The sequence below is a fragment of the Emydura macquarii genome, unplaced genomic scaffold (genome assembly GCF_026122565.2).
Source record: "Emydura macquarii macquarii isolate MOO-44397 ecotype Brisbane River unplaced genomic scaffold, CSIRO-AGI_Emac_v2 contig_1451, whole genome shotgun sequence".
NCBI lineage: Eukaryota > Metazoa > Chordata > Testudines > Chelidae > Emydura > Emydura macquarii.
The window spans coordinates 24,759,493-24,777,309 of record NW_027131588.1 but is presented as its reverse complement, the minus strand read 5'-3'; the positions used below and the strand labels follow the sequence as shown (position 1 = coordinate 24,777,309).

The 17,817-nt window shown below is 43.0% G+C and overlaps 1 protein-coding gene across 2 annotated transcripts in view; it reads right to left on the bottom strand.

Annotated features, from left to right (window-relative positions):
- GAK (cyclin G associated kinase) overlaps positions 1-17,817 on the bottom strand; it is a 92,760-nt gene that overhangs the window by 15,865 nt on the left and 59,078 nt on the right. For both annotated transcript variants that reach the window (XM_067553405.1, XM_067553404.1), the window contains exons 19-24: positions 17,590-17,783; positions 14,989-15,147; positions 13,389-13,880; positions 10,828-10,998; positions 3,155-3,292; positions 2,529-2,648 (exon numbers count right to left, since the gene is read on the bottom strand). In XM_067553405.1, the coding sequence (XP_067409506.1) occupies positions 2,529-2,648; positions 3,155-3,292; positions 10,828-10,998; positions 13,389-13,880; positions 14,989-15,147; positions 17,590-17,783 (1,274 nt within the window). The remainder of the gene's footprint in view (positions 1-2,528; positions 2,649-3,154; positions 3,293-10,827; positions 10,999-13,388; positions 13,881-14,988; positions 15,148-17,589; positions 17,784-17,817) is intronic.

Below are 17,817 nucleotides of genomic sequence, written 5' to 3'. Positions count from 1 at the left end.
GCAAAACAGCAGTGTGCTGGCACTTCCGCAGCATCTCGTCTCCCCCCCGGAGCTTTCACGCCTGGCATATCAACAATATTGTCTCACCGCCCTAGTATGCAAGTGCTTCAATCTCTCTGCTCCTTTCTGTGTCTGGTTGCGTAGGGCAACGTCAATGAACTGCCAGGCATACCAGACTGGCACAACTGCTCATTTTCCCACTGAAGCAGCATGCCAGGAGAAGCACCTTGAAATTATATAGGTAAAGGCTGTGGATACATCAGCTGAATCAGAGACTTCATTCCAAGCTGCTCCTGTTGCATTGCTGCTCCACTGGGGACCTGCACTTACCGACACGCAGCGCAAGGAGCAGGCTCCGATGTTGTGGCCTCTGTGCATGGCCTCCCCCCTGCACAATCTTGCACTTGCTATGGAGCAGAATGAACTGAAATCTGCTCTCAATTGCTACACAGACTGCGATTCCATTCACCCTCATTACCACAGTGGAGTTATAACACAGCAGCAGTCCCTTACACACGATCTATCGAAAAGCCTTTCCAAAGGACTGTCCTGGATGGACTGCTGCCAGCTCGTTTTCCATCACCAAAACTTCCGAAACATTTGCCACTTCCTGTTTCAGCATCTTTATCTCCCGTCACTCAGGCTCACAAGCTCAAGGCCATCGCCCCTTCCTCCCCCCGTACATCCAAGACGTCCCTAAATATCACTACATCTTCCATTTATTCCAGCTCAAACATGTCAAAAAAAAAATCAAACCATTCCTTTGCTGTGCAGTCACTGCCTCCTCTCTGACCTCGCTGACACCCACATCTTTCCCCTTGAGTCTGGCTACAACGCAGCTGAGGCGAACGTCCTAGCCAGATGACTCCATGCAGTTCCCCACCCTGAACCCCGCCAATGGCCCCCTTTTGCCTAGTGTATCACATTTCAGCTGGTCCTTTCCTTCCAAGCCCTGGTAAGTCTCAGATTTTCTTACCCACATCCCCTTCTGACTGTGACAAACAGGCCTGCCACACCACCCAATTTGTGTTCTTCTATTCCAGAACGCTTGTGCTTCCCATGCTGCTCCGTCTGCAAGGAACGCTCTCTTGGTCACTGTGCTAGTTCCCGCCCTTTCCCAAAGGCTGCTGTTTTCATAAAGCCCACAGACTAACTCCTTCCCAAATGCTTTCTCCATCCCATTATTTAATGGGGAGTAGAAATCTGAATGAGTTTTTAAAATCATTCTGAGATCACACCTCCTGCAAATCTCTCAGTGGATCTTGTCTCTTACACTGGCTCTTAGATTATAAACTTTGGGGTAGGGCCTATCTTTTTACCCGAGTCTTGTACAGTTGTGAAGATATGGCCAGTACATAAATACAAATTCCTAACCAAGTAGCTGGTTATTCATTTTTTCTTGATTGAATTTGCTGCAATATTGGCATGTGGCTATTGACAAAAGGAAGGCTAATTTCAAACAGTACCTATCAAGTCTGTAAATTGATGTGTGAATTTTCAGTGCTACGTTACAGAGAATGACATACATTGGGTGCAACTCAGGAAGTCAGACACTGAGAAGGCATGTGTATAAATACTGAAAAATTCTCGCCACTAAATAATGATTCATAAAATGATCAACGCTGCAATGAAACTAAGCGTAAAACTGATCATGCCTGGGTACTGAGAGACAGTTTAACAAGGAAGTTCTTGAAGTTCCTGTCCAGAGTCCAACCATACACCAGTGGAGAGGTAATTACAGCTGGCCATGTATCCTATCTCCTTTTTAAAGTTACCAATATAAAATAAAAAGCAGTTTAACATATCTACTAATGGCAAAAGCAGTTTCAGAAGTTCTGCATTTCACAGTTGCCCTGGACTACAAAAAATGATTAAGAGTCCAAGAAAAATAGGAATTGCCACCCTGGTTCAGACCAATAATCCCATCCCTGAGAGCTGACAGGACAACGTGTCCCAGGAAGGTGCAAGAAACCTCACAGTGGGCAATTACGGAAGAACCATTTTTCTGACCTCTTCAGTTAGAGGTTGAAGCATTCAAAGGTTTATATTGCTTCCAAGCTGCTTTTTCAAAACAATTCCTATGTAGTAACAGGAGAAGTTCTCATCCAGATAAAACATGTCTAATCTCTGTTTGAACCCTGCTAAGCTCTTGGTCTCAATGATAGCCTGTGAAACTCAGTCACCAATTAACTGTGCTGTCTAAGAAGTGTTCCTTTTCAGCAACGTTAAATTTACTGGAACAAAAAGAAAATCAAAGCCACTAGATGCATTCAGAAAGTCACAGAGCTCTGGACTGGGGCTCAGCAGACCTAGGTTTTTTCCTGGCTCTGCCACAAGCTTACTGGCTAACTTAGACAGGTCACATCACCTCTCTGTGCCTCAGTTTCCCCATTTGACAGATGGGGATGATGAGACTGCTCTTGAGCTCCTGTGTGAAGTGCTGAGAGCCCTACAGATGAAAAGCCCTGTGTCAGAGGTAAGGATGGTTATTAGTTGCTTTTTTCTTTTAAGAAAACATACAAGATTACCTGGAAGACCAGATCGAAGGTTAGCAAGGTCAGCAAAGGGGTCAAAGTTCTGAGATTTTGCTTGGCTGAAAGACAGACCTGAAGGCACACTTGTCTGGCTTCCTGTAGTAAGAGCTTGGCCTGCATAATAAAAACAAATAGGAAGTTATGTACAGGCACAGATGAAAGGTGAAAAAGATGGACGAAAATATCCACTTTTTTAAAAAAGTTATTAAAAAAAACTCTCCCCGATTTACGGCAAATGGTTATCAATATATTCTATGTAGATTCTTGTCTGAGGCCTCTGCCTGTAGCTTCTCTAATTTTCACAACCTTCCACACCCACCCAAAAGCATCTCCTCCAAAATTCTTGTTCAATGTTTACACCGTTCGCGTTTACCACCTCGACAGCTGTCAGTGTTTTGTTGCTATTTATGTATCTTTGAATTTGGAATAAATAAATAGTAGTAGAACCTTAGAACACAGGTGCTAGACGCAGAGTATTGTAATGTCACTATAACCAATGAACCGAGTGAGAGCTGCAGCTCGTAATTCAGTTGTTTCAGGTGGCTGGGATGACTGATATTTGCAGTGCATGCATCTTCTTTAGTAACAGAAATACACCGTATATTTTTGTTGCATAATACCTTCAAGTGCAGACTTCTCAGGCTGTTGTGATGCTATGTTGCTACTAGCTGGGGAATCTGCCCAAGAATCCCATCCGCCTAGCAGATCTGGGTGGCTTGCAGAGGAAGTCATTTTAGGTAGATCTGGTGCCAAATTTCCTAGAAAAGTATTACAAAATTGTCAGTAACAAACCCACCGTGGTTTTGGCAAGCGTACGAACAGGACTGCTAGCCAGACTCCCAGCTGGGTCATTATATTGCCTGTTTACATTCCCTACACAATACCAATTATTAAATTGCTTAGTGCTGCTACGTGTTCTGACATAGCTGCGGTGTTCCTAGAAGGGGTCTGCCATTGGGACAGACAGACAGATGTTTGAGACGTAGCTTTGATTTCCAATTTCAAACTTTGCTGAGCAGGCCAAAATAAAGGTACCTTCATTCACAGCTGCTGCTGTTAAATTCACAGTTTAGCTCTTCAGACTAAGGGACCACACAAGGCTAACTGCTTCAGTACCCTCCTCTGGTTTCTCACAATACAACAGGCAGTTCCAAATCAGCAGCACTTGAGTGACATGGGGCGCCTGTCCTAAACAGCCCAGGAACTGCGAAGCTGGACGGAGGGACACGTGAGCTCCCAAGGTGGGTTTATGTGGACTACAGGTAGTGTCCATGGAGCTCCATGCGGGTGCAAAGGTGTCCACCAGCTCAATACCTTAATGAACACAGGCAGCTGAAGAGCAGGGCACAGTGAGATGTCTCCTGCTCCACCTTGGGAAAAAATTTTAAGGACAATCGAATTTTTTTGCTTCCTGGAGAAAAGGTAGGGCGTGAACCTTCAGGCTCATCCCTCCATGCATGCAGCAAAAGAAGCGTTTGTCCTGATTCAAAATGGACAATGAAATGAGAACAAAGTCGGAGGGGACCATTGCATTAACTGCCATTACTCATGTCCCATCTAAAGTATTAACTCAGAGCTGCTTCCTTTCTTCTCTACCTAAGGGATTTGTGCTTTTCACGGAGGACATAAGTGACTCAGATACTGTATGCAGCATTTGGGGCCCTTTCGGAGTCAGAAGAGCTAGATAGATTGGTATTGATGAGCTAAATATTATTTAGCTCATCCTGTTAGCTTTGAGCACTCCCTCTAACAGGTTGCTGAGATTCTAACATGCAGGAATAACACACAATTTTGCAACGCATTTGTGCTCTGTTTTCTTGACTGCTAGGGCAATGGGTGACCAGAGATACAGAATGCAACGGAATAGTTCTTTGGTGAAGCTGGCATGTAGTTTAGTATCAACCCAGGACATCAACAGAACCAGGATAGGCCAGTAGGCACAGTGACCCAGTCATCACCACCCCGGAAAACATTATGATTTTTCCTCTTTTCTCAGCCTTTCAATCCCAAAGAGCCTCTCTTTTTGGAGGCTGAGAAAAGACAGCACCATCACCCAGTGTGTGTGTGGAACACTCTGAAAATCCGGTTTAAGAGAATACAATCTGAAGCTTCATATTTGCTAAGCGTTCTTTTCCTAGCCCCTTAATCTTCAATTTAAGTAAAAAACTTTAGTCTGTAGCATTGATTATTGCAAAGAAATCCTTTAAAATATGAATTATATGTAACCGATTCAGACATAGCTACCTCAGTCTGCAAAGACCCTGAACAACGACTGAGAAGTTAGCTGCCTTGTTCATCTAAATAGAATGTGGACTCTAAATCCTAATGAGGATACTTTAAAATGTCAGCACCAAAGTATTATACCATATATTAATCTTAGCTAGCTCACCACTGATCATTTTAGCAGAATCATCAAGCCAACATACTTCTCTGTTGCTGCATGTAATGGAAGGTATCTGGATAGAGGACCGCTAGTTTTTGACAAAGTTGACTGGAATCAGGGGCACTAAGGCATAATATAGCTCCTAAGTCAATAGCCATCCTTCCTCTGACGACATTAAAACTACTTGTTCAAACCTTTCCCTCCAACAGATTATTCCAAGTTGCAAACAGCAGCAGGAGAAGCTCAAGCCTACATTTCTTTAACGTCTAATTATGATCAACTGTTACAGCTCTTCCTTGGAATCTAATGAGGTCTGGTGATTATTTACTGCCCACGTAACATTACTCATTCCTTCATTATTGAATTATATGCACTCCTCATTGCTCCAACACAGAGTTCACCCCATCTCATTACTGTGGATTATTGTAATAAGCACTGACAATACCACTAATTCACTTTTTAATGAGTTAAAATGACTTCTGGATTCAAATGACCCTAGCTGCGCTTGTGTCTTGCTCTACACATCACTGGTAGTGCTGTGGATGTGATTTCTCTGCGTCTCTCGCTAAAGAAATTGCTCTCCTTTCCACTTCCATTTCAGCTCAGCATACACCAGTCTGTGCTTCTTTTCACTCAGTGGGTTTCTCCTCTTACCTTACAACACACTTAAATTAGCAGCACTATAATTATCTTCATATTCGCTACATTTCTGATTGAAATAAATGCATAAATCTGATCACAAGGGGCATAAAAGCCTGGAGATCTACTTCAGACACCATACTGAAGAGTTTTCCTTCCAGAGGTATATCAGAGGGATCCCTAACAGCAAATCACCTCCCTACTTCTGCTGGGTGTTACGCAGCGTGTGTGACACCAGTTTGCTGCCAAAGGAAGTATGACGACAAATGCTGAACAACTCTCTCACTAGTGCATCTCTGAAGAGAGACAATGGGCTAGACTAGAGAGCCCCTGCTGAAATACTAACCTTGAGCTTGCAATGGAGACAAAATGAGCAAAATACATGGATGTTTTAGTAACTTACTGATCAAAGAGATGCAAATCAATCATAGCTGACAACACGCACCAGCAGGCAACAGGCAGCAGTGGTCAAAACGCAAAGCAACCTGAAAACCGCAGGGTACAAAGCCAGTTGTATTATTCCACCTGTTGATCACTGTTACAATCCTGTGTGCTCCTAAGTTGTAAATGCAACTATTGTTTACTACTGGACTTGGTTGATCCCAAATCAATTCTACCCAAAATTAAGAGAGGAGGGTTGGAATTGTTCTCTCTCTAAGTGATACACAAGCTTGCAATTGTACAGTTCTACCCAAGAGATCCAACTGCCGGTTTCTGGGGGGTGGGAGGGAGCACCTGAAACCAGAGGGTATTTCTGTTAGAGAAGGGGGGATTTTGGAGCATACCAGATGGCTTTGCAGACTGCCATGCATCATGTAGACAAGCACCTTCCTTGCTGCCAGTCAGCCTTTAAGAAGCGCTGCAGTGACTGAGGTTTGGGAAAACACTACCCAGTCCTGGGGGGCAGAGCAGAGCCTCATTCATCACAAGCATCTCTCATTTCACCAAGATGCACTTAACTGGGCTGTCCTGTAACCATTACAAGAATATCTGCTGTCCATAACAGCCACACAAGAAGAACACGGAGATCCACAGGTGACTGGCTCATGAGACTGCAAGTCAGCCATCCACGGGGTAAAATAAAGCTCACTACAGGTACTGTACACTCAGCTTGTCTGTGGAACACCACACCACAGAGCTAAGCAACGTCAGCTCGACGGCTGATTTTCTGAATCCATTAGTTATGACATTTCACGCAAAATGAGTCATCATTAAACACAAATCAGAGCAACGCAAGTGGGGAAATTGCAGCAACAAGTTCAATTCATGCTCAGCCCAAGAGCCAGGGCACGGCTTTGATGGGGCAGGAACAGTGGAGACGCTTTCTGGGGCGGGAAGAGAACTGAACTGGAAGAGCTAAGGCAGTTCTACATGCCCATTTCTTTCCTCCCCTCTCCCTTCCTGCCTTCACTGTGTGGAGTTTGTAGCTCTCTTCCCACCCCATGGTGCAGGGTCGAGGGGACAAAAGGGGGGAATCACATGCTGCATGTGGCCCTGTTGTTTCCCCCACCTGTTGCCAACCAACAATTGGGGTGGTGCTAGGACCAGGTGATTGGCTCCTGTCGGTCAGTGGTGGTGGTGGCGGGGGGGTGTTATACACTTTGTGGACTCCCACGTTCAGCCACGCCCTTCCCACACTTAATCTAGCTGCTGGATCTCTGGTGGTGCCAGGAGCTTGGCTCACCATCAGTTTGGGGGTCTGCAAGGGATTTTTCCCATATGACAAAATCAGCACATTGCTGTGTGGGCTCTCTCACCTTCCACCTGGCATCCAGGAGGGCTGATGTGGGGAACGTAGGCTACAATTGCTGCAAGGCGGCTCCTGTCAGGTTAGAGGGCAGAAGTCCAACTGATGTCCCCATAGCCTGAGACCTGCCTCAATACACACTATTCCCTCTTCATTCCCACCTCAGCTCTGCAGAAAGCTGTATCACTCACTCACTTTTCCTGCTCCCTTTCTGCAGCCTCTGATCTCCTCTGAGCAGTTCACCTTGCAGGGTTAAGTACATCTTTGGCCAGATTTTCAAAGGAGCTCAACTCCCATTTACACACCTAAATGAAGCAGCCCCATTTTCAAGAGTGCTTATTATGCAGCATCTCCCACTGAAGAGGAAATTAATTTTCATCAACACATCCCAAGAGGCCTTTGCTTGCCTAAATATCCACGAGGAGCACAAACCCAGGGAGAGGAGTAAGTTGGAAAGGGATTTAATGCCCTTGCACCAAAAAAATGCCATGTCCGCTGTATCACAGCACTGAGGTTGTGTAACAGAAGCGACAGCAGAAAAACAAAGAAGATGGCAATTAAGCAGGACGCATAATACAGATAGAAGCATTCCTACTGGCAAAACGAATTCGAGAAAGGGCTTAGCAGCGGGACAACAAACAAAAGAAGGCAGGCTATTTTACAGCACCTACCAATACGCAAACAATTAAGGCCCACCTTCCATCTGTATTAGTGAAACTGCCATTAAGAAGCTCAAGCTACCACAGTTGGGTCAGTCGCTTACACTGCACTGCACTAACTGGATTCAAAGTAGTCTAGTACTACTCCAGCAAGTGTAAGAGGTTGTCCCAAAAAACATTTTCATAAAGCAAGCTCCTGGGAAGAAAATATGGCCTGGACATCAACTGCAGAAGAAAAAACAGAGCGGAGGAAGAGGTATTGCTATCCCCCTTACTCCTATCCACACTTTCCAAGCTCACACAACCATTTTTCTGGTTCCACACAATTATCCTACCTGCCGTTGTACTTGAGTACATGGCAAAGCTGAAGAAGTTGCATGGCTGACCTGGCACCGACCCACAGCACTTCCTCCAACGTTAAAGGAAACGAAACCCCCCCAGAGGATATTGTCCAACAGGCCTCATGGAGGCTGGCCTCTGCTGGTGAGCAGAAACTGCCTCTCTTCCACAGGGAGTATCAAGGTTGTAGAAAAACTGTGTGCACCTCACCTGAGGGAAGGGCCAATGCTATGTGCCATTTCAAATCCTCTGCAGGAGCTGCTCTTAGACAGTGAGAACTATTCTACTGCAGAAAGTGGAGAACGGTGTCCCTGAACTAGCATGGCACGTCACCTGACTCTGAACGGGTCCCTTCCCACTGAGCGCCTGTTTTGACATGTTAAATTAGGAGTGGGTATCACCCTAGAAAGCTTTTGAATACATTCTAGTATATACATTACAGTAATCTTATAATCACCACCAGGGCCCTGCTCTGCTTAGCGCTGTACAAAAAGCTTCGTTAGACCTGGGCCTGCCTCAAACTGCTTACAAGCTGAAGAGAAAATGCAGTAAGTGACTAACAAGGGGACAGTAATATGTGGTTACAAAGACTAACCAGTTGCACAACCTGATGGGTCCAAATCATACTTTAAAAAAATATTTTAAAGTGCCCTGGCAAATTATAGCCATCTGTGCTCCCTTAACATTTGCTCTCACCCCAGAAGAGAGGCCCACTACCTATTGTTGTCTTCCTTCATTTATTTCCCTCTTCTTTGTAGGCCTCTCCCCAATCTCCATTTACCTAACGTTATTAGCCCTTTATTTTAAAAAATGCAGACTGTCCCCACAACTCTAAGAGGATGAGTCCCTTTAAGGGATTAGCATCTCTGAAATTTCCAGTAAGTGGAGTTTTAGAGAAGTGTCCTTATGTCAGGATCTCTCATCATCCCTTGGGCAATTCGTTATGGAGATGTGGCTTGGCGTTGGTTTGTTCTAGGTAGGAAATGGAGCTTGAGGTCACTTTGTTTTTGCTCATTATGATTAGAAGTATGTGCACAGGTATTGCTTGTATTTGGAAATCTTTGAGATCTATGTCCTTTACAAAGGTAGCTAAGTACCATCATCTTCATTTGGCAGCTATAGAAACTGAAAAAAAGATTGTGAAGTTGTTACAGTAAATGACCCAGAATAGAACTAAGGTTTTTTAAATGGCAGGCCAGTGCCCTATCCAGGGACTACCTTCACAGAAAGATGTTCATATATGGATACGGACTGTACTGTAGTTTGTATATGCTCCGTAATTCAGACACACGTTTCTAATACAGATTTCACAATTTACAAGCAAGTATAATTGTTGTGGCAAATTTACTGCATGACAGTTATACCTTTGAATCACATCTTATTGAATATTACAAAATTTAAATTGAAAATCCACAAATTCTTTTTAGCTTTATTCCAGAAATTGAGAATTTAAAGGGTGACACAGCTTCAGATTTTAATTAACAAGGATTCTTAATTCTTGCAGCTTCAGGTTTTAATTAACAAGGATACACATTTATAAAATTTTACAGTCCAAATCAAGTAGCTTATTTCTGTTCAGCAAAGAAATGGTGTAGTAGTCTGCAAGTCCGCTGGATAGTATCTGAATTAACTGACAAATCTAAATTGATGATTGAATCTTTAAATGCTGTTGAGATACTTTAGATACACGGTACTGGAAAACTCCAATCGCTTTTGATGAGCATGTTGGTGTACTGCCATTGAATAGTTTGTATTACTAGGACTATTTGCATTTATCGAAAATTAATCATCTTATGTATTTATGATTATATTATTATTGACTTGGACATAATGGTCATTAAAGCAACTCTAAGCTCTCCCATTTACACTCTTTGCTGGAATTTTTTATGTAAATCGTTTCTAAAAGATGCGCATAGAGAAAAGATTTTTAACCTATGGCACCTGGAAGAAACCACTGAAACAACTCAGATTAGCGCCAAACATCATATAATGTAGCCTATAAATATATGTTAACAACATTACTTCAGTACAAGAGGTTCCAACTGGCTTCAGTTCTGAAATGTTTAAGAAAACTATATTCTTCTAACAGAGCCTTTCCAGAATCACTTGTGTTCTTCTATTTTCCCTTTTCAAGATGTTAAGAACCTCATTCAAACCTAGGTATGTAAATCACATTTACATTTAGGAATCTAGGTTATTTAATGAGATTGAAAACACAACGCTCCATGTAACCTCAGTTCTATCATTGTCATCTCCCAGAAGAAAATTAAACACAGGATTAGCAAAAGGTTAGCAATCTTGGCAACACTATTGTACCAAGACTTATTACAGTAACACTACACAGGAAATACCACCAGCTGGACATATGCATCTGCGCACCGGGAACATGGAGCTTATTAAAATAGCAGTCACAACAAGTGGATCTGTTAGACACTAATCAACCTTGACTAAGAGGAGAGAGTAACGAACTAAATGCAGGGAAAGCCACACAGAGTTACCAAAAAATCATGCCAAAAGCACACTTACCTAAATTTAAGAAGTCTGAGCTTGAAGAAGGAGGTGGTGCACTTTGTGTGGAAGGAAATATACTTGATGTAGATGTTGCATTTGGATTAAGAAAGTCTCCAAAGAGACCAGGACCAGACAGAGTCGGATTCTCAGATCCTGATGACATTGTGAATGGCTCAAATGGATCAGCTAAAGAAAGAGGCAGAAAAGAAAATGATCTTGATGGCAGGCATTACTGCAAATACAAACCCAGCAAAAACTTACGCCCGCTTGTGCAGGGGCAATAAGGGGAGGTCATGGGTGTCAACTGACGAAGCCTTTTGAAGAGTTGCTTCTTTCTGGCAGAGTCAACCATCTGTCCCTGCCCCCAGACATTAACACTTACATGCTATTACACAAGCAGGGGATTACAGCCAATCAGAGCCAGGGAAAACAATTATCCCTTCAAACATAAATCCTTACTGACACTGTATAAAAAGTCAGCCACAATGCTAGTTTTCTCCACCCAAGCCATTCCCTCAATCTTGAGTCATTCATTTCACATCAGCCCATGTTTATCCAAAGAGTCACACTAGTAAGAAGATCTAAAAAGAAATCAGTGACAAGAAAGGAATCCCAGACCCCCAGATAACAATCAGAACAAAGTGGCTGTTAAATTAAGAAGAACAAAACCGAACAGGCACGGTACCTGTCTGATGGGAAGGCATAATTACGTAAAGGTGGTAGACACACAAACAGTACCGATGTAAGAGCTAGAGAATGCAGCAGCAGAGTCCAGCAGGGAGCTACTTCAGTGACCACTGTCAAGGACAGAGCTAATTGGAACAGTATTTATACCTAGCAAGGGATGGCATGTGATGGCCAGCAGGAGGCCTGGCTCAAGCTCTACCATGTCACTGTTGCCCTCAAGGGTTAAAAATCCTCAAGAACTAAGGGACTTCTGCCAGTCTGGCTCCAGAAAGCTAGAATCCAGGAGTGACAAATCCTGTGATAATCTGTACAGAACATGACTATATTACGTATGACGTTGTAAAGTGGGTTATCCTGAACGGTGAATCCTCATGCAACTACAGACTTAAGAAGGTAACATGCAAGTTGGAAAAGCCAGCAGAGGCATCAGACATACTCACTCCTGTAACTCAGCAAAACTATTATATGACTGTGGCTGTCTTTGTAACGATGAACTGAGGTGCCTTTCTCTGTGCTTTCCCACGGTTCAGTTCAATAAAGGAGGGCACAGTCAAACTACACTGACTATATCATTTTTGGACTCCTGCCAAGGAGAGAAAACGCTAAAACTAAATAATCTGATTTATTCAAACAACTCGGCAATAATGAAGCAGTACATAAACATTTCGGGATCACACAAATTATCTAGCATGCAGCAATGTCGCATGTATTTCTATAGCTCAGCATCACGATTCAGCCTTCTGTCCAAATCGGATGGCTTTAGTGCCTTTAAATCAGCCCCTTCAAGCAATTCCCAAGCAACATGAGGTCACTGCACCATGGGTATTCTAGAATGAAACTGGCCGTGCTGAAACTGAAAAAATAGATTGGGTTGAAGGTTAATATGACATCACGCTTGAAGGAATTCTGCACTCTAGAACTAAAACTAGCTCTCGATCAGGAATGAACTGATGGATCCTAGCCCTCTTAATAAAGGAAAGCAGGACTTCTATTACACACATCAATGTGTGTTCTGAAGACCAGGTAGCTGGCAATGTTTTGCTTAACTGCATGTTCTCTTTCCACTTTAGTCTTAGGTAGCTGCAGGTGCTGAATTACGTGAGGATAAAGACCTAGCACTGGCCTAGTCCCGTCCACACGTTGTCAAAGAATTGGAGACTAATAACATCCTGTAGTTCTTTAATGTTGTGTTAGTAACACTTCCTGGAGCTCATGTTTTGTCACAGGGATACAGGACTGTATGCAAATTAAAGACTCTCATAATAAAGATTGAGTGGTCTTTCACCCAAAGCTGCAATCAGTCTCTGGAAAGCATGAGGAAGAAATGGATAATCATCCTTCCCAGTCTTGGCAACATAAGTTCTATGTACCTGGATCCAGAAAGGAAAATTAAAAAAAAAAAAAAAAAAAAAAGAAAAAAAAGCTTTTGCATGCAGGACAGCACAGTTTTGCTTTTGCATTAATATTTTTTTAAACAAAGTGAGATGAATTTGTGTAAAAAATACAAACTGAAGCTGTACGGCAAAGTCATGAAAACAGGGAAAAATACAACATTGCCAATGTCATGTTTTTGAGTAAAGGTGGCTTTTTCAACGAAGGCAACAGTTCCCTTATTGTAAACTTGAACCATGTGAAAAGCTGCTAAGTGATATGAAACAATTATTCTTACGTAAGAACAAGACAACATAAGTAGTAAAAAGCTTAAGTATTATGTGCCCGTCTCACAGATTCTGATGACATCCTGCAATAATATATCTTAAATATAGCTCAAAACCTGGTACTAACATAGTGTACAAACAGAAAAATAGTGAAGCAGCTAATAATTCTTGCCTCGTTCAATTGTTCACGCTAGATCACAATTCCTAAGTAGAGAGAATGGAGTTACATACCAGCAGAAGACAATGTTGCTGTTGGAGATGTACGCTGGTTACTGGCTGAAGGCTGAGGTTGATTGCTGAAAAAGAAGTCTGCCCCTTCTCCTAGGAGGTCCCCAGTAGACTCTTCTGAAATCTGTGACGTGCCACCCACAAATAAATTGTTCAATAAATCTGCATTGCTAGATGAACTCTTCATCTCTGAGGCAGGTGGATTCTGTTCTGGTGGGACATCGGCATTTAATCCTAATAAATCTACATGGTCTTCCAAGCGAGATTCTTGTGGTCGGACAGATGGAGTTTCAAAATTGGCTTCAAAAAATAGATCGCCACCTTCTTCTGGAGCAGTGGGTTTTTCTTTTTCTTCAACGATTTCTGCTCTACCTTCACTAGGAAATGTAGCAAATTCTTCATCTGACAGCTCACTTTCCTCCCTGTCATCAATCAGTCCAGGATGATTATCTTTGGACAAGGGGTCCTCTGCTCCAGTCTCTGGATCTTTTCCTTCTGCCGAATGAATAAAAACAGTTTTACCATTTTGTAACACCTTTAGGTTAACAGCATTCTCCTGCTCAACCAAGTTCAAGGGCCAAAATCTGAACTTAAAATTCCTTGCACAGAAAAGCTGAGGGGGCAGAGACAGAAAAGGAGGAGAAAGAGAAAAAAAAGCTTGTTTTGCTCTAGGTTTATCCTCTGGCCATTAGAGGCCATGACTGCTGCCATGAGCACTAGCTACAAATGCTCCCCTGCAATCCGCAGAAGCACATGCCCCTCTCTCCATAGGGAAAGTCTAGGGAGCAGAATGGCTCTACCTGCCAGGAGCATGTGACCGGAAATGCGACTAAGAAGCATATTTCTCCGCCACTCAACAGGTACAACTATTATCGCTGCACATTTAAAGCAGACCCTTTACACTGGAGCAGGAGATATGGTCCGATTTGGGGACGGGAGTGAGACACTGGGGAAGAGCCCTCAGTCTGACACTCCCTTTCAGCACACGGAGTAAATTATGGTTTAAAAGGCCTTGTATGTTACTGCTGCTCTAAATTAGTAGGGGCACTATCACCAAAGGCAGAACCGCAATTCTACCGCTTCGTCCAGGCGCAGCGCAGAGACAGAGGGTTCTTTGCGCACACAGATCAGGCAGGCCACATTTTCAGTCCATTCCTACTGAGTTCAGTTCAGACAGGAATTTCTTGGTCGCTCTAGCTGCTCTTCAACTTGCCCCAAGGAGTGCTGTGGGGTAACGACAGACCCTTCGAAGGAGCTCTCTGCAACCAACGTCCACAAGGGGTGGGGGGGCTACGGCCCTGCCTCAGTCCGAGTTGTGAGCAGCAATGCACGACTATTACCTTTACTTTATGCTGATTTGCAGATCCCAAATGAAGCTGACCAGTACCGTTTACAGACCTAAACAGCTCACTCATTTTTAAGTGGCTTTTACTTACAATCTGATGAGGCAAACACACAAAACTGAAACAATCACGATCTATCCCTTTGCTTCCACTAAGTAACAAGTGTCCACGCTGTAGCAATCCTTGGAAAGTGGGGACACCAGGTGGAGTGCTGCACAAGAGTTTAGTCCTTTTGATACATAATTAGTAACTTCATCTACCTTGCCAATCCAGAGTGTGGAAGAAGTTATTTGCATCACTGCTGCTGCTGCATGGGGAGTCCGGCTCAGTAGGCGCGCTTTCAGGAGATTGTTCTGATTTGGATACTTCAGCGTCATACTGTGCTGTTGAACCCGGCTGTCTAGGCAGCTCAGGTTTACCTGTCAGACGGAATTTCAAGCCAAAAACTTTAGATTTACACTTCTGACATCACAAAGTTTCAGACTGAGTCAACCCTAACATGCAGCACTTGGTATCTCACTAAAAAACATATCAAGGTGGCAGTCACGAAGTAACTCTTGGTTGCCTCTCACGAGCAGGTTGCTATTCTCTCTGTAGGAAAAAGCCCATATGGCTGGGAATTTACAATGGAGTATTAACCCTGGTTTCAGCCACACACAGAACAGCAATGAAATTAATTAAGGTATCAGACTTACTAGTCCAGAAGAGATTTGTGTCTTAACTAAGCTGACTATTCAAGTCAGTTTCCTTCAGTTTCAATTTCTGGTCCTTTACTGCATACCAGTAACACACCGAAGATATTAAAAAACAGAACAAGGCGGACAGGGTGGCTGTGGACAGCACTCAGCTATTTCAAACACAGGACATAGAAAGATCCCTCACTGTCCCTTCCTCCACAACATAACATCCAGAAAAGAACAAAATCAATGAAACTCACAGAAAGGCCTTAAAGTGTAAAGCAACAAGAGAGTATCACTGATATCGGATACAAAGCTGTCAACCACAACATGGAAGCAGGGATTGGTCACTTTCCTTACTCCGATGTCAGGTGCTGGTCTGCAGGGATAGTGTATAAAGTTTGGGAAGGTTGCCTTCTCAATGGCTCTGTAGTCTCATATAAAAACAAGAGCTCCATGCCAAATGAAAGAGCGGACATGCAACTGGGGAGAGTTTTAGCATGGGAATTACTTCACTTTGGAAAGAATGGGGTGCATACATGGGAGTAATCTGCATCATCAAATAACTCGGTGAACACCCCACATCAGCTCTGTGCGTGGTTGTCTCTAAGGGTGCATCTGCACATGGTGGAGTTGTAGTTTTCAGCTCAGGAGGACGTACATGTGGTAGCTATAACTGAGCAAGCGCACTAAAAATAGAGCTGCAGCAGTGGGATGGGCTGGCCACCCCAGTACAATCCTGCCCAGGACCCTAAGAATATTCTCAGGGCGGCTAGTCTGCCCCACAGCCTGCACCAGCATGACTACATTCTTATTTTTAATGCGCTAGCTTGATCACAACTACTGTATCTAAGCCTACCCAACGTGGCAATTACACCTCCCACTCAAGTGTGAACTAACTCCAGCAGTGTAGTGTCCGACTTACAGGAGTACTGCAACACCCTCTTTGTTTACAAACCAAAGGATTCGCTCACAAAAACCACAGTATGTGAGATAGTAAACATTAAGAGGATGCTGTCAACTCAGTTTTGATCCCAAGTTGAAGTGTGGTGGAAACCAATTTATGAAGACGTAAAGAAAAAATGTGTAACATTTTTTATCTTAAGTTTCAATTAAAATAAAAATATTCTCCCCGGCAGTTTTTGAAACCCAAACATTTCAGGACTAAGAATCTAAGTTAAATCAACTTCCAGGATTCTCTTTTTCTCAAGATGAGGCAAATTCAGAAAGTAAAGGAGCACAGTAACTAAGTGATTTTTTAAAAAGCTCTCCTACTTTCAATACCAAGACCTTAGATTAATGTACAACAAACAATGTTGTTTGCAATCTGAGTGTCCTCACTAGAATACAGTATAAAAGGGAGATTGCATTCAGGACAGAATGACAAAGCTCAATGCACAGTACAAGCCTGGCAGAAACATACACTTCTATAAACGTTATGAAAAGGGGAAAAGTGACTATGTTGCATCGAGAGAAAAGTGAGGAAAAAAAGCAAATACATTTAATTCTAAAAGATGAAGCAGAAAAACAAGTAGTAAGGTCTTGCTTATTCACAAACCCAGCAATGTTAGAGGATGTTAAAGAAAGGATGAAGAATGAAAAACGCAAGCTAACGAGCCTGGCCCCCCCACCCCAAAGCAAACACTGAGTATGGCAGTACTGGCAAGAGCTGCTAAACATATATCCAGGAGAAGGAAGTTGGACAAACAAGAGAAGAGGCAATGTTAAAAAAGTGAGCTCCTTCAAGAACAATGGATGCTCACTGATGCAGGGAAAGCCATAACTCGACTGGAAACATCCCAACAAACGTATTTTCAACTGTGGGTATGAAAAGCCACTTCTGGAGAATACTAGAATGTTTTGAACTGCACTGGTGAAAGTGTAAGCTCAGCTAATCAGCACAGGATGAGGGAATTCTCCCCAGGCTTTGGGAAAAGGTGAAAGTAGTGCCAATATAGATAAAAAACCTGGGCTAATTACAATCTAGTATTAGGGAAAAGCTCATATTCCTTTATAAGAGGAAAAGGTGTTGCATAGCTATTCACAAAAAATTAAGTTTTCCCTTTTAAATGTCTGTTTAAAAATGTACGTCTGAAAACTAAACAAAATGAGTCCTGAACTGGAACGCTTTAAAAGGATAGAAAACAGGCTAAAGTTTCTAATGCCTCTGAAGTTCAGCTTTACCAAATTTTGATAAAATCTCTTGTTGTTCCTCACGACTGGAGAAAAGGATCTTGGGATTCAGTCCCTTAATGTTCAAGTTATCCCATGGCGCTCGTTCACTACTGGGTCTGTCTCTGGACTCCACCTCCACCTCCAGGTTCACTTGAAATAAGTCAGGATATTTCTCTTGAATGTCACAAGCATCCAGATCATACCTGGAATATGTTGATGTAAAAAAAAAAAAAATCA